Source organism: Podarcis melisellensis (assembly GCF_964234715.1).
Source record: "Podarcis melisellensis genome assembly, chromosome: 10".
NCBI lineage: Eukaryota > Metazoa > Chordata > Lepidosauria > Squamata > Lacertidae > Podarcis > Podarcis melisellensis.
Genome location: NC_138542.1, coordinates 54785082 through 54800396, shown reverse-complemented (window position 1 = coordinate 54800396; position 15315 = coordinate 54785082). Strand labels below are relative to the sequence as shown.

Sequence of the window (15315 nt, the reverse complement as noted above, 5' to 3'; positions counted from 1 at the left end):
AGCTAAGCTGAAGTACCTGCATTTCAAAAGACTGCTTTGATCCCATCCCCAACCTGCAGAAACTGCCAAATCAAGCAACGTTGAAAAGGTCAAGGACCAAACGAGCCTTCCAAAACCCAAGAGGTCAGAATGACACCCATTTGCAAACTGGAGTGAGTCCAGCCTCCCTCCTGTTCATAAGCTACGTAAGTCAACAATGAGGGAATTGTCAGTGTGGCAAGGTAAAGTGATTGGCAGCCCATCACTCTCAAATGTAAGGAAGGCTTCACACATGCACTGAACAATTTGCCAGAGTCTACAGCAATCTCTCCCCACCAAAAAAAACCTGATGCCTTCCAGAAGTTGTTAAGACTACAAATCCCATCAGGCTCAGTCAGCAAGGTCAGGAATACAGGTGTTGCAGTCAAGGAACATCTGGAAGACCACAGGTTCTCCTCATCTAGTCCCGGGAACTGTAGTTTGTTATGGGTGCTGAGTCTTTAGGAGACCCCTGTTCCCAGGGCTACAACTCCCAGAGTTCTCCAGGAAAGGGGATTAGCTCTGTGACATCCATAAAAGGCCTCAGTAAATATACCCTTAAGGATTTATGATACACAAGAGACTGTTTGCTGTTCCTGCTCAGTTCCTATTTGCACTGAGCTCAGCTTCTCCTGCGTTAAACACACCCAGTGCTTTTTTTCTACAAAAAATGTTTAGGGGTACTCTCATTTTCCTACTCATATTGAAATACTGTCCCTCAATGAGGCCAAACTTAGATTCACAAACTGTTTAGGGGTATGCATCCCTCTGCGTCCCCCCAGGAAAAAGCACTGAACACTTCCCTTTAAACATGCCCATGTCTCCCTGGATGCTCACCTTCCTACCTGTTCTGAACAGGAGAGGTGCAAACAGCTTCCCTGTGTAAGCAAGCTCAGTGGTGGCTGTTTGTAGGTATCTTCCCCATCTCCCCACACTGCTAGGACAGCTGGTAGCTGTAGCTCTCTGGTCCCTTTTCCCTCTACCTCCTGCCCAATCCTCTGAATGGGAAATGCCAAGGACTGGGACTTTCTCTGTGCCCTGCTTTCACTTTCCAGTATAGAGAACCTTGAACTCAGGTGCATTAAACACACATGCAAAACACAGGCCCATTCATTCCAATTGTGGCTGGCTGCAGGACAGCCATAGGCTATTGCAGTGGTACCTCGGGTTAAGTACTTAATTCGTTCCGGAGGTCCGTACTTAACCTGAAACTGTTCTTAACCTGAAGCACCACTTTAGCTAATGGGGCTTCCTGCTGCCGCCGCGCCGCCGGAGCGCGATTTCTGTTCTCATCCCGAAGGAAAGTTCTTAACCCGAGGTAATATTTCTGGGTTAGCGGAGTCTGTAACCTGAAGCGAATGTAACCCGAGGTATCACTGTATAGGGAAGAGGTGCTGTGGCTCAGTGGTGGTGGTGCTTTGCCTACAGACACAGGAATCTGCATTATGCAAAGTCAGACCGTTGGGCTCATCTACAAAACAGGGCTCTCCCCCAGCACTAACTGGAGATGCCAGGGACCTTCTGCACACCAAACAGAAGGTCAGCCACTAAGCTATTGCCCTCCCCGCCCTTTTGCACACAGTGGGTCCCAGGTTCAATCTGTGTCCTCTTCAGCCAAGGACGAAAACACCAGGAGCCACTAGCCCAAAACTGATCTGAGTGGACCAGGGGTCTGAATCAATACCAGGTGGCTCCCTACCTTTGCATCACCCTAAAATATTTTAATATTGAATTGTTTCTCGTCGCAGTGGGTTGTGTAGACAGATGTATACCTAAAAAGCTATCCCCTTAAAAGTAACTAGATAGGGAGGGGGATGTGATAAAAGCAAACTACCCAGGTAATGTGCATTCCACAAACACATCTCAAACATTGTCAGTGAGCCAGCCTTCCTGTGATTGTTTGTAATCCCTCATTTCCCCCTAAAAGATGGATAAACAATATCAACCCTGGCCACTGTCAAAACAATCAATTTCAGAGTGAAATGTATTATTTTCTGCAGCGCAAAGAGCCTGTAAACTGTTTCCCCGCCTGATGAGCAGGGGGGAAAGAAACAAACAGAGCAGGTTTGCCAGGCTGTACCATTTGCAGATGGTGGGAAGTTTAAAAAATAATAATTGTGTGTTCCTTTTCACCTAGGATACTGCTCCTGCGCTGAGGATTCTGGCAGTCTCCCACCCAAGGAGCTAAGCCAATCTCAGAATGCTGCAGCACGGTTGCTGAGAGGAGCAAGACCTGGTCAGCGCTGAATTATTGAGTTGAAAGGGACCACAAGAGTCATCTAGTCGAACCCCATGCAACACAGGAATCTTTTGCCCAACGTGGGGCTTGAACCCATGCTGCTGAGAGCAAGAGTCTCACACTCTACCAACTGAGCTATCATTAAACACCTCTGGTTCAGTGGTCTAAACTGGCTGCCAATTTGCTGTCAATTATGCCTGAAGCAAGGGACGCAGGTAGCGCTGTGGGTTAAACCACAGAGCCTAGGGCTTGCCGATCAGAAGGTTGGCGGTTCGAATCCCCGCGATGGGGTGAGCTCCCGTTGCTCGGTCCCTGCTCCTGCCAACCTAGCAGCTCGAAAGCACGTCAAAGTGCAAGTAGATAAATAGGTACCGCTCCGGCGGGAAGGTAAACGGTGTTTCCGTGCTCTGCTCTGGTTCACCAGAAGCGGTTTAGTCATGCTGGCCACATGACCCAGAAGCTGTACGCCGGCTCCCTCGGCCAGTAAAGCGAGATGAGCACTCAACCCCAGAGTCAGTCATGACCGGACCTAATGGTCAGGGGTCCCTTTACCTTTACCTATGCCTGAAGCTGTCAGAAGGGTCCTGCTCTTTCGTTTGCTCTCCTAAAGAGGCGGAGAAGCCACAGGGAAACAAAGCAGAATCCAGCATTCACAAACTCTGCTTTGCAAACACTGGCCAGAGTGTGCTCTGAGTCACACTGCCAGCGTGTGTTTGCCCCCACATTCAGCTGCCCCCACTTCTACAAACAACACCCCGCTCCTCCCAAGGTGGCTCCTCTGCACTGTGTCAGTTTGCGCACATCCCTTTGCCAATGGAGCCATGCTTCAGTCGGGAGGGCCTGAGGCCAGGGCAGCGACAAGTCCATGGAACGATGCGGAAAGGATGGCACAATGCATACCTAAGCAAATATTGAACAGAGAACCGACAGGAACATAAAAAGGTCATGAAACTAAACATGATCCCAGAAGAATGCAGTTCAGGGACATGTAATCTCTGTGTCTATCCTGTAACACCTAGAGAGGAAAGGCAAAGCTGAGCTCGGTGCAAGTCGTAGATTCAATGCCTGCAGCTAAAAAACAGCTGACCTCCGTCTGACGCCTCCTGAAGTTGCCCCAATCCTTCCATCCCAGCAGAATTGCTTCCTTCCTGTTCATTTTGCCCTTAATTTTCCTGACCTTTAAAAGTGGTTTCCCCATCTAGTTATACTTCTGTGCCCTAGGCTTGGAGAAAACAATTCCTCCTTGCCCCCCAGCTGACCAAGAACAAATTGGTAGGCTTCTGGAGAGAGTGTGAATCTGCACACTACAAGCAGAAAGGAATTGCTTTCACTTGCTTTCCAGAACTATAGCCGTATTGGTCTGTTGTTCTACTAAGAATAAGCAAGTCCTCTGTATACTTTTATTTCAAAGAAACCTGTATAACTCTGTGATGCTTACATCCAAGGAATGGGGATTCAAAATTGCATTTGCCTTGGCAAAAGTTGTAGCAGGGTGGTCTTTAGTTAATCCATCTAGCTCTGTGTTTTAGTAGCTCTAGCTCTGTCCACTGCTAGTATGCGGCCCCCAACAGATTACCCATGAGGGAATGTGGCCCTTGACATAAAAATGTTCTGCACCCCTCAAGTTAAGGGATCTCAGGTAATGGGCTCTTCACAGTAAACCTTACTGGTCAATTGGCAGCCTCATAATTTCAAGGGGGACATGCTAAGTCTCAAACAGAGACCAGGCTATACAAAGGGCAGGATGCAGATCTGAGAGGCACTTAGGGACGCTGACCTGGGACACTGGAAGTTGCTTTATAACAAGCCATGCCATTGGTCCATCTAGCCCAGTGAAGCTTCCTCTGACTGCCTCCACCAAGGTTCCAGAAATAAATATTTCTCAAAAGGAGAACAGAAGGCAGTGGAGAAGGCAGCTTCCTCACACATTTGAGCTTCCTCACACAAGTAATCAGAATGCTGGAATATGGCTAGTCCTGCTATCAAATATGGGTCTGGTCTGGGCCTTACTGATTTGCATAGCTCCCCACCATCCATGAAACCAATCACAACATTTTCCACAGCACTGAAGAGCAGTTACAATTAACCAGTGAAAAACAACACACATCTCTCTCTCTCTTACACACACCCTGCTTTTGCAAGCTTTCTCTGCAAAGTGAAACACAGAGATGTCAAAAGCCCAGTGCTTCTTTTCTAGAAAAAAGTCACCATGAATGACTCCCTCTTTCTCTTAGAATGGCAATGGCGCCCACCTGAGAGGTGCAGGAACTGGGTTCCGGCTGGAAAAAAAGCCCTGCAAAAGCCTGAATCAAGAAAAGAGGAGGACGGGCTGCATAAATAGACACAGAACAATCACACCAACCTCCTTATTTGTACAAAAGGTTATTTTTAATCATGGAAAAGAAACTATAGGCAGACACATGATTGCAGAATTAGGAAATGCTACCAAAAGAAGAAGAAAAAGGAACAGCTGAAAACCCGGTCCCAGGACAGACCGCTCATTCCTTTTCTCTAAGGAGGTCGCTCAGGAAAATAATGTTATCTGCAAGGAGAGAAAAAGAGACAAGTTACGCATTCAAACATGGATGGACACAAACACGGAGTCAAAGACCACTGATTTATTAGTCACCTTCTAAGCGACTATCACAAGTTGATGCGCACATATAAGTTAAAAACTATGAAAACAGCAGAATCATTTAAAAGAAGACTAAAACCAGACGCCCATATAAGAAAACCACCATCCAGAGCAGGCAAGTTCTCAACTCTCCAGACGACAAGTAGAACGCATTCACATACTAGACAATGGGTGGACGCTGCTGAGAATGGCTACTTAATGCGCCGGCAGGGGTAGTCAACTTGACCCCACAACCCACCTCACATGGGTTCTCAATACAGTGGTAACTCAGGTTAAGTACTTAATTCGTTCCGGAGGTCCGTCCTTAACCTGAAGCACCACTTTAGCTAATGGGGCCTCCTGCTGCCGCCGCTGGAGCACGATTTCTGTTCTCATCCTGAAGCAAAGTTCTTAACCTGAAGCACTATTTCTGGGTTAGCAGAATCTGTAACCTGAAGCGTATGTAACCCGAGGTACCACTGTACGTGAGGAGAGAACAGAGGGTGCAGCCGTTCCAGGACTACCTATCCAAAATAAAGCTAATGGCTTTTACGCGGTGAGCTGCTTACAAATGTTTTGCAACTTTGGGGTTGGTCCTAATAACGGGTTGCATTCAGGTAAGTTTTACTCAGAGCACAACCACTGAAATCAATGAACCCAAGTTAAAGATGTTGATATGTTTCAGTTAGTAGGACTAACCACTGGCTACAACCCAAAGTTATTACCAGCATACCGTGGGGTGTTTTTAGCAGGTGTTTCGTTCATTAAAAGGGAATTATTTCCTCCCTCCTTTCCTTAGCCAGCTCTCCAAGCTGCCTCTCCTCCAACAACCACCCTGTTGGACAGAGAACGCAGGAAGATGGGAGGAAACCTATAATCGGTGGCACAGCCAGACATTCAAGTATTTCCTGCTAAACTCCTGAAATCTGAACTTTCAGACAAGGCTCGCTTTCTTTGAGAAAGCAAACAGAGTCTGACCAGCCTCTCAGTCGGCAGAGGGGAAGCGTGCAAAAGCGCACAGACAAGAAAGTAGTAGTTCTCTGGATTCTGCCCTGCTCTCAATTTCTGAATGCAGCTCTCAGCTCAAAAGACACATCAAGATGCATTTAGAAAACAAACGAACTTGTATTTTAGGACAAAGTAAGTTTTAAACCACAGAGTGTGGCGGGCGGCGCTGTGGGTTAAACCACAGAGCCTAGGACTTGCCAATCAGAAGGTCAGCGGTTCAAATCCCCATGACGGGCTGAGCTCCTGTTGCTTGGTCCCTGCTCCTGCCCACCTAGCAGTTCAAAAGCATATCAAAGTGCAAGTAGATAAATAGGTACCGCTCCAGCGGGAAAGTAAACGGCATTTCCGTGTGCTGCTCTGGTTCGCCAGAAGCGGCTTAGTCATGCTGGCCACATGACCTGGAAGCTGTATGCTGGCTCCCTCGACCAGTAAAGCGAGATGAGCTCCGCAACCCCAGAGTCGGCCACAACTGGACCTAATGCCTTTACCTTAAGTTTTAAAATGTGTAAAATGGGATAAAGTATGACTGAACGTTCATATGTCATGAGGAAATACATTTAAGGGCGTGCATTGCCTGCAAACTTTCTAAAATAAAAACGACTTACACACCAACGAGAAAATGAGAGAACTTGAAGAAGCATGTGCAAAATTGAAGCAGAGCAGACACTTAGCTGTCTTCACTAAGAGCACCCAACAGCGACACCTTGTGGCACAGGCTAGGCATTTAAGGCATTTCTCAGTTCTATCTAAATCCGCCTTGTTGTTCGAAGCAAGGAAGGAGAAAGGTGGTTCAGATGCATGGGCAACAAGCACAGCCCACTTGCCCTGCCTGGCTTGTCATAGGAAGTTCTTTACCTGCTATGATGGTTGTGGCTTGCCGCCTTACGTTGTTCTTGTCTACGTACTCGCCGTAGTCTATCTTCCCTTCCACGTAGATCCGAGCACTGCCAGAAGCCAAGTATAAGACAACAGGGGAGATTAATGGTGACATTTTGCTGGTAGAGGTTTAAGAGCTACCGCTAACAGATAGCGCTCATCTGATTATTCCATAGTCACAGAAGGTGTGAGAGGGAAGGAAGATTTCAAAAGCCATTGCGGGGGGCTGCAGACCGGAGGGTGTCTCATCACAGGAGGCTACTGAAATGGGTCCTCCTGGGTCTACACACGCACACACACACAGAGGCTATTTTAAGTTGTGAGTGGGCTTACAGACTCAGATTCCTAGAATTGTAGAGTTGGAAGGGACCACATGGATAATCTATATTCCAACTCCTCTTGCAGTGCAGACATCTTTCACCTAACATGGGTCTTGAACCCACAATCCTGAGATTAAGAGGGTCTACCAACTGAGCTATCCCCGGGGGCTTATTTATTTATTACATTTATATTCTATCCTTCAATCAAGGAGACCAAGGCAGCCTACACGGTTCCCTCCTTCCTCCCATTTTATGTGAGGTAGCCTAGGCTGGGGACACGGGTGGCGCTGTGGGTTAAACCACAGAGCCTAGGACTTGCTGGTCAGAAGGTCAGCAGTTCAAATCCCCGTGACGGGGTGAGCTCCTGTTGCTCGGTCCCAGCTCCTGCCAACCTAGCAGTTCGAAAGCACGTCAAAGTGCAAGTAGATAAATAGGTACCACTCCGGCGGGAAGGTAAACAGTGTTTCTGTGCGCTGCTCTGGTTCACCAGAAGTGGCTTAGTCATGCTGGCCACATGACCCGGAAGCTGTACGCCGGCTCCCTCAGCCAATAAAGCGAGATGAGCGCCACAACCCCAGAGTCGGTCACGACTGGATGACTGGATCTAATGGTCAGGGGTCCCTTTACCTTTACCCTAGGCTTGCAGGTAGTGACTGCCATAAGGTCAGGCAGTGGGCTTCTTGCTGGCTGCATGAGGGCTTGAATCTGGGTCTCCCAGCCAAAATATACTATCCAGTCTGGCTCACACGGGTGTCTGGCTCTCATTCTGGTGTAATGAACATCTTGTGGCTTAGCTGGATTTAGATCACAAATAAGAGAGGACAGTGCAAATAAATATATAAAGGTAAAGGGGCCCCTGACCATTAGGTCCAGTTGTGACCGACTCTGGGGTTGCGGTGCTCATCTTACTTTATTGGCCGAGGAAGCTGGCGTACAGTTTCCGGGTCATGTGACCAGCACGACCTAAGCCACTTCTGGAAAACCAGAGCAGCACATGAAAACGCCGTTTACCTTCCTGCCGGAGTGGTACCTCTTTATCTACTTGCACTTTGACGTGCTTTCGAACTGCTAGGTTGGGCAGGAGCAGGGACCAAGCAATGGGAGCTCACCCCGTCGCAGGGATTCAAAGTGCCGACCTTCTGAAACGGCAAGTCCTAGGCTCTGTGGTTTAACCCACAGCGCCACCCACGTCCCAATAAATATACAAGCACCATTAATTACTACCGCCACTACATTTATTACCAGTTCTTCACCTGCAGGTCCTAGGGTGAGTTAGAACAACTTAAAATTTCAGAATTAAAACAAGATAGTCACTAGAAGAGGGTGGGTCCTGACCGTCAGGTGTCAAGGGCCACAGCAACAAAAAATGCATTTAAATAGCTCCAAAGAACAGAAGAAGAAGAAGAGTTTGGATTTGATATCCCGCCTTTCACTCCCTTTTAGGAGTCTCAAAGCAGCTAACATTCTCCTTTCCCTTCCTCCCCCACAACAAACACTCTGTGAGGTGAGTGGGGCTGAGAGACTTCAGAGAAGTGTGAGTAGCCCAAGGTCACCCAGCAGCTGCATGTGGAGGAGCGGAGACGCGAACCCGCTTCCCCAGATTACGAGACTACCGCTCTTAACCACTACACCACACTGGCTCTCAAACATATTTCATCTATCATCCTTATTGTGAGTTAGGTAAGCCTTAGTATCCCTCCTTATTGTAGACTTGTGTCTGAGGCCCAGATTGGTTTGCTTAAGAACATGTAAGTGATTTCATCGCCAGGGGCCTCCTGCCTCAGTTCATACATTAGGCCAGACCACAAACCCCAGGTTTTCTATACCAGAAATGGGGGACCTGTAGTCCTCTGGATGCTGTTGGACTCCAACTCCCACCAGTCCCAGCCAGCATGGCCAAGAGTCAGGAATGATGAGAGATGTAGTTGAGTAACACCTGGAAGACCACAGGTCTCCCATGTCTGCTGTGCAGGGGAGATTGGTATACAAAGAATGTCAGCAGTAGGCTCCTGAGGTTTCGTAACGCCTGACTGTTACGCAGACTTCCCCAGTTTAACTCACCCCTTCTTCACATATTGATACGCCACATCTCTTAGCCCCGGTCTGAACACAGAGATCCTGTGCCATGTCGTCTTCTGTGTAATATCACCTCGGTCAAAAGGAAACACAGAACAGATAAACACCCGTGGATTCATGGTCTTTTCTAGAGGGTGGGTTAAATCAGGCTTTTTGCAACGTGGCTCCCTCCAGCTGTTGTTGTGACTGCCAACTCCCATCATTTCTGGCTGGGGCTGATGGAAGGGGGAGTCCAACAACATATGGACGGCACCACGTTGGGTAAAAACTTTCATGGGGTGGAAGAAGCATTCATTTCAACTCCATCGCGTTTTCTTTCAACGTGCGATCATGGAGTTTCACGGTGCAGCCACCCCGTTTCTCAACAACAGACACCCACAAACAACAGTGCATTCGGTGTGAAGGAGCCCCACAAGTGTGTTGCCATATGTGCATAGAGACCCTCCAAAAAAAGATTGTTATTAGCCCCAAATCCCAGCACTCCACGGCCTAACATGGAGGAACTCTACACACATAGAACCCTTCGCCTGAGACATGGAGAGTGTGGATTGTCAAGGACACCCACAGTGGGGAAGGAGAGGCACAGCTATGCTGCACTGCAACCCCATGAACTTCCTCAATGCCAGAGAGATGCTTGCCTAGAATCCCCTAAAGTGAGCCATGTTCATTTGGGTAGGGGACCTTTTCCAGCAGACATTGGGTTTAGAACATAGGCGAGTTAGTTCCTGCTGTTCAGTGTTAAGAATACTGTATGGGGGGGGACTCAGTGCTTGGAGGGCATTGAGTGGGTCAGGAGATGGAGGAGATGGAAAGTGAAGGTGGCCTCAGGAATAAGGGTTCTCCAAGAATTTGGGAACAGGATGTTAAGCTAAGGTCAGAAATAGCAACGGCAAAAGGTCAGGAGGGGCAGGAGGGGGAGAAGTCAAAGAAAAATGAGCCCCGCTGGAGTGAAGAGCAATGAAGGACACAAGGCAGGGATAGGAAAAGGAAAAGAAAGAGAGTCAGAGAATGGAGGGATTTGTATACTGCTTAGAAAAGACACTTAGATTAAGTGGTATATAAACTATTGAAATCAATTTATTATTATTATTATTATTATTATTATTATTATTATTATTATTATTATTTATTATGTTGCATTTATATGCCACCCTATACCTGGGGGTCTCAGGGTGATTCACAATAAAAGATAAATATAAATAAAATATAAATATATTGGTTATGGGATTTTTGTATTTTATAGATATGCTTATGTATATTATTACCCTCTTTATTATGCTCCCTGCCCTGTGGTCTTTTTAACAAAGGGTCTTAAATAATAATAAAAAACTGGCATTATAACATAGGTTTTGATTAACCTATGCTGAAACGAAGGAGTTGAGACTTTCATCTAACGCAGCGTAATGCCAGAACAGCCCCCTAAGTATGTCACAGTTAACAACGCTGAGCCCTCAGCAGCGACAGCAGCTCACCTCCTTGGAAAGATTCGCTTTCTCCCGATCGCCACATCTCGTTGGTTGCAAGGCTGAAGATGGTGACCGGGTTTTTGCCTTCAACTTGCCTCATGACAGGATCCTGTCCTACACGGCCAAGTAATTGGATACGATTCAAGGCTTTGAAGAAAAAGATAAAGAGAGCAGGAATAACTTAAGAGAAGGAACCACCATGGTTGTGTTGACACACCCTTGGCAGCACGAAAGACAGTTAAATGGCACAACGGGATGATCTGATACTGACTCCACATGACCCACAGAGCTTGCCTGTCTCGGCTCAAGAAGAGCTACTTACATCTTTCAAGGACTAAAGGCAGCGCCGGCAACTCAGACTCGTGCCTCACAAACTGGCGCATCACCTAGAAGAAAGGAAAACAATGGCAAAGCCAATAAATACAGCAGGGATAGGGAATCGTGTTTTTTTCTGTCAAGGGCCACACTTCCCTAGAAGTAATCTCTTGGGGGCCACGTGATGGAGCTGGGGAGAGGAACAAAGCTACTTTCCCCCTCTTTTTGCCACACCCCTTTCCTCCATTTTTGTTCTCTTTCCAGTCTGCATGAAATTAGATTGCAGGCCACAGCTACCATCCCTGCAATAGGGCATTTCTGGTGGGGACTGTCACATGATTTTTGGGGAGCGGGGGAGAGGGAAAAGGTGATGTGAGTGGTCCAGGATGCATCCATGTTTTAGCCGTTTGTGTGGTTCGGTGTCCAGTGACACACTTCAGCTCTGCTAACAGCCATCACCCATCTTCATCCATTTGCTAGTGCCAATAAATAAAAGGTTTAATAAGGCCACATTTGTACCATACATTCAAAGCACTATTATGCCACTTTAACAGGCATGGCTTCCCCCAAAGAATCCTGGGTACTGTAGTTTGTTAAGATACTCCCATTCTCCTCACAGAACTTCAGTTCCCAGAGTTCCCTCGGGAAAGAGTAGTGCTGTGAGAAGAATATGGGTCTCCTAACAACTCCCAGTGCCCTTAAATAACCATAGCTCCCAGAATTCTTTGGGGGAAGCGATGGGTGTTAAAGGGGTATAATAGTGCTTTACCTATATGGTTTCAACATTGTCTAAAAGGGTCAGGTCTGACTGGGATTCTTGGATCCTGCCACAACGGAGTAGCAAGAGGCTGACCAGTAGCTGCTTAAAGCTGGCATTGTAGGTTTCTGCTGGCGTCCAGGCCATATTGTGCCACACACTAGGCTGAGGAACTCTTTTGTTTTCCAGTTGAGGGTGACATTCCTTTGTGAGTAATCTGTTAGAAGTTGATGGCAAAAGCGGACAGGGCTACTGCTTTTCTCTCCCCCTGCCAGAGGTCTGAAGTATTTGCCTGCAAAGGTCTTTTGCAATTAAGCTGGGCTGCAATTTTTCACAGTTTCTTTGTACCACTTCTCACACTTCAAAACCACACCCTACCCAGATGGTCAAATACCAAGCATACAACCATAAGCAACTTCCAGCTCCTTGACTTTGCTTTCAATACGTGTCTTCTACTTCACTGAAAGCAGCACTTAAAAACTGTACCAAAAGAATATGGAATTGTTACCTGCAATAAGGGCCTGCGCAACATTTCTGCTGCTTTATTTACGTCTTCTTAGGGGGCTTTGCCAGTTCCTCTGAAAGACAAAGTAGCTATTAAAACAATCAGTTTCCTGTTGCCATAATACCTTACTCAATTTGTCTCCTCTTAGAACACAATAAAGCTATCCCTTTTGTCTTTTCTGCACACTTCACATTTGGTATAAGTCCCATATGCGCTATGCATCTAAAGCACAAAGCATAGGAAGCATAGAAACAAGCCAGGAGTAGCTGAAGAAACACAGTAACTCATCAGTAAGGCCATCTTAACAGACATGGAAGAAAAGGGGATAACTTAAACCCTGCCTTCCAGATGTTGTGGTGCTCGATCTCCCACCAGCCCCAGCTAGTGCAGCCAACTGTCTGGGGTGATGGGAGTCGTAGGAACATCTGGAGGGACACAGATTCCTTATTCCTGGTTTAAAGTGAATCATTTTGTGGCAGACCCCCAAAGTATTTCCAGAAAATCCTGACCCTTTTCCTTAACCCACAGGAGTCATTAGACAATGAAATGAAAAAGGTATTTAAATATACCTTCCTGAAGAAACCAGAGGCCTTTCTCCTGGGCATGGTCGGCCAATTGGTGTCAAAGAAGGATAGAACTTTCTTTTTGTATGCTACAGCAGCAGCAAGAATTCTCATCGCAAAGCACTGGAAGACACAAGATCTACCCACCTTGGAAGAATGGCAGATCCAAGTAATGGACTATATGGAAATGGCAGAAATGACTGGCAGAATACGAGATCAAGAAGAAGAGCAGGTGGAAGAAGTTTAAAAATTATCTACAAAAACATTGTAAAATTTTTGAATGTTGAGGACATTGAAATGAAACGAAGGGGTTCTAGTGAATAAGATAAATAAGAGTATGAAAGAAGGCATAGATATTGGACGAAAATCTGAATAATACAATATGTGAAGGAAATTTTAAAGGATAAAATTAATAAGAATGAACTTGCTAAATTAATTTTAAAGTGGAATACAAGAAAGGAGGGCGGGTGGAAGTCAGGAAAATAAGGTTATGAAGGATATGAATTTGAAAATAGCTCTTTTCCCCTTTTTATGTTAATTTTTTTTAAAAAAATTAGGTTTGTAATATTTTTCTTTTTCCTGTTTTTTGGCTGTGTTTTGATTGTTTGTTTTTGTTGCTTGAATGTTGGTGTTTGTTGGGGTTTTGATGTTTATTGTTCTATTGTAATCTTTCTTTTTTTTGAAAAATTTAATAAAATATTAATTATAAAAAAGGAGTCATTAGACAAGACAAATTAAGTGGATTTCTGGCTGTTGCCCCAGGGTTATAATCAGGACTAAACCATGCCCTTAATCACCCCAACAATCACTAGCTGCCACCACCAAAATATCAATACTTTGGGCAGGGTGTGTGGGGGTGTATTTTACAGGGTCACCACCCTGTCAACCTCTGCTCACCCTAGCAGGCTCACATGTAGTAGCATGGCTGAGAAGAATGAGACAATAATCTGGGGTGAAAAGATACAATGATTCAAAAGATGACATATTACTTTCACCGAACAGTTACAAATTATGAACACAATACACAGAACATGGCATCACAGCCAGCTAAGCGTTCGTTCTCCCTTGTTTGCGGTGAAGGTTAGACAAAGTTGGTTAGTTAGTAAGCATTCGTTCCGATTTGCTGGCAGGGAGGTTACATGACATTGCCTCAGAGCAAGTGCCATTTTCCAGTGCATTTTCCTTCCACTTCCCTTACTGCACAAAGCCTGATCTTTGGAGGCAGCTAGTTTATGGTGCAAGTCCTCCTGGAATTGCAATTTCCAGAGTTCTCTAGGAAGAGGGATTGTCTCTTGACTTAAACCACTCTGAGAATTGCAGTTCCGTGAGGGGAACAGTGGCCTCCTAACAAATCTCAGCACCCTTTACAAACTACAGCTCCCATGAGTCTTTGGGGAAGGAAGCCATGGCTGTTTAAAGCGATATGCCGGTGTAGCGCAGATGCAGTTTTAACCGCGTGCTTTAAAAACTGCATTAAGAGAGCATAAATTTGAAGTCGCTTTCTCTATAAAGTTCACAACAAACCCAACGTGGTGGTGGGGAAATAAGCTTGTGATGATGACGGCTCTGGCAGAGATGTGCGTCCAGGAAGAAGTGGAGATGCGCTCCCGGCAGGATCCGCTTTGGGGAGATAAGAGAAGGGAGCGCTCATCGTGCAATACGAGGGATCAGGGAGGAAAATTAAGATGCACGTATGACCAGGAGAGGCACGTCCGAATCCGAGGCAATTAAGGCCAAAACGCGGACACGTGCATAGAGTCACGCGGGCAAAAGCAGCCGGCGTGCAGCTCCAGGGGTTTTACATGAGGATGCAAGAGGCTGGACATACTGGGCGGGGGTGGTGAGCACCGTGCGGTTTGTTTGCAATGATCATAATGATACGGGATAAGAATAATGTATTTATTTATACCCCACCTTTTCCCCGGGCGGGACACAAGGCGGATTACAGGTAAAATCAAATTACAGGTAGAAATCAAAGCAAGGCTTGCATTAAACTACAACCTGGGGATCTACTGCATTAGGAAAAATGCACCCCTGAATACTCTCTCCCCGCGCTCTCTGCACGCTCTATTTACCTGGAAGGAAACGAGGCTCCGTTTGCCCTCCTCAGTTTCACGCGCTCGGGGCTACGCGGGTCCAAAGAGATAGGAAAGTACAGAGAAACCCACCGCGGGTCCGCGCGGATACTTCCGGTGTGAAATGGAATTGGGACCCCTACAGCGCAGACCACGCCGGGTTGAACCATAGAGAGGCGCAGGGGTAGAGCGACGCCACACCGGAAAGAGGGCCGAGGACCCAACGGCGCCTTTAAAGCGGAAGTTGGGGCTGGGCGCCGAGCAACCAACCAATCAGCGGCAGCCTTTCCCTCCCTCCTCTTCTATAGCCCCTGGACCAGTTTCCGGATTTCAGTGGCGCTATTATTTCCATCCCCACCAGAGGGGAGAGCGAGGTCGGTGAGAGACCAGGCGGGATTAGGCCCGTCGGCTTCCTGCCGCCTGCAGAAGCGGGAGTATTTAAAAGGGACTCCGGAGAAGGAATAAGCAAGGGTCCTTGTTTCT

The 15315-nt window shown here is 46.8% G+C and overlaps 1 protein-coding gene across 1 annotated transcript; it reads right to left on the bottom strand.

Moving 5' to 3' along the window:
- Positions 1 to 4623: 4623 nt before the first annotated feature.
- On the bottom strand, positions 4624 to 15049 carry SSBP1 (single stranded DNA binding protein 1). The gene is made up of 7 exons (XM_081927526.1): positions 14833 to 15049; positions 12198 to 12267; positions 10940 to 11003; positions 10624 to 10764; positions 9137 to 9224; positions 6735 to 6823; positions 4624 to 4799 (listed from the first exon to the last, which is right to left on the bottom strand). The coding sequence occupies exons 2-7, from the start codon at positions 12219 to 12221 to the stop codon at positions 4756 to 4758; spliced, it is 450 nt and encodes a 149-aa protein (XP_081783652.1). The 5' UTR covers positions 12222 to 12267; positions 14833 to 15049; the 3' UTR covers positions 4624 to 4755.
- Positions 15050 to 15315: the final 266 nt, after the last annotated feature.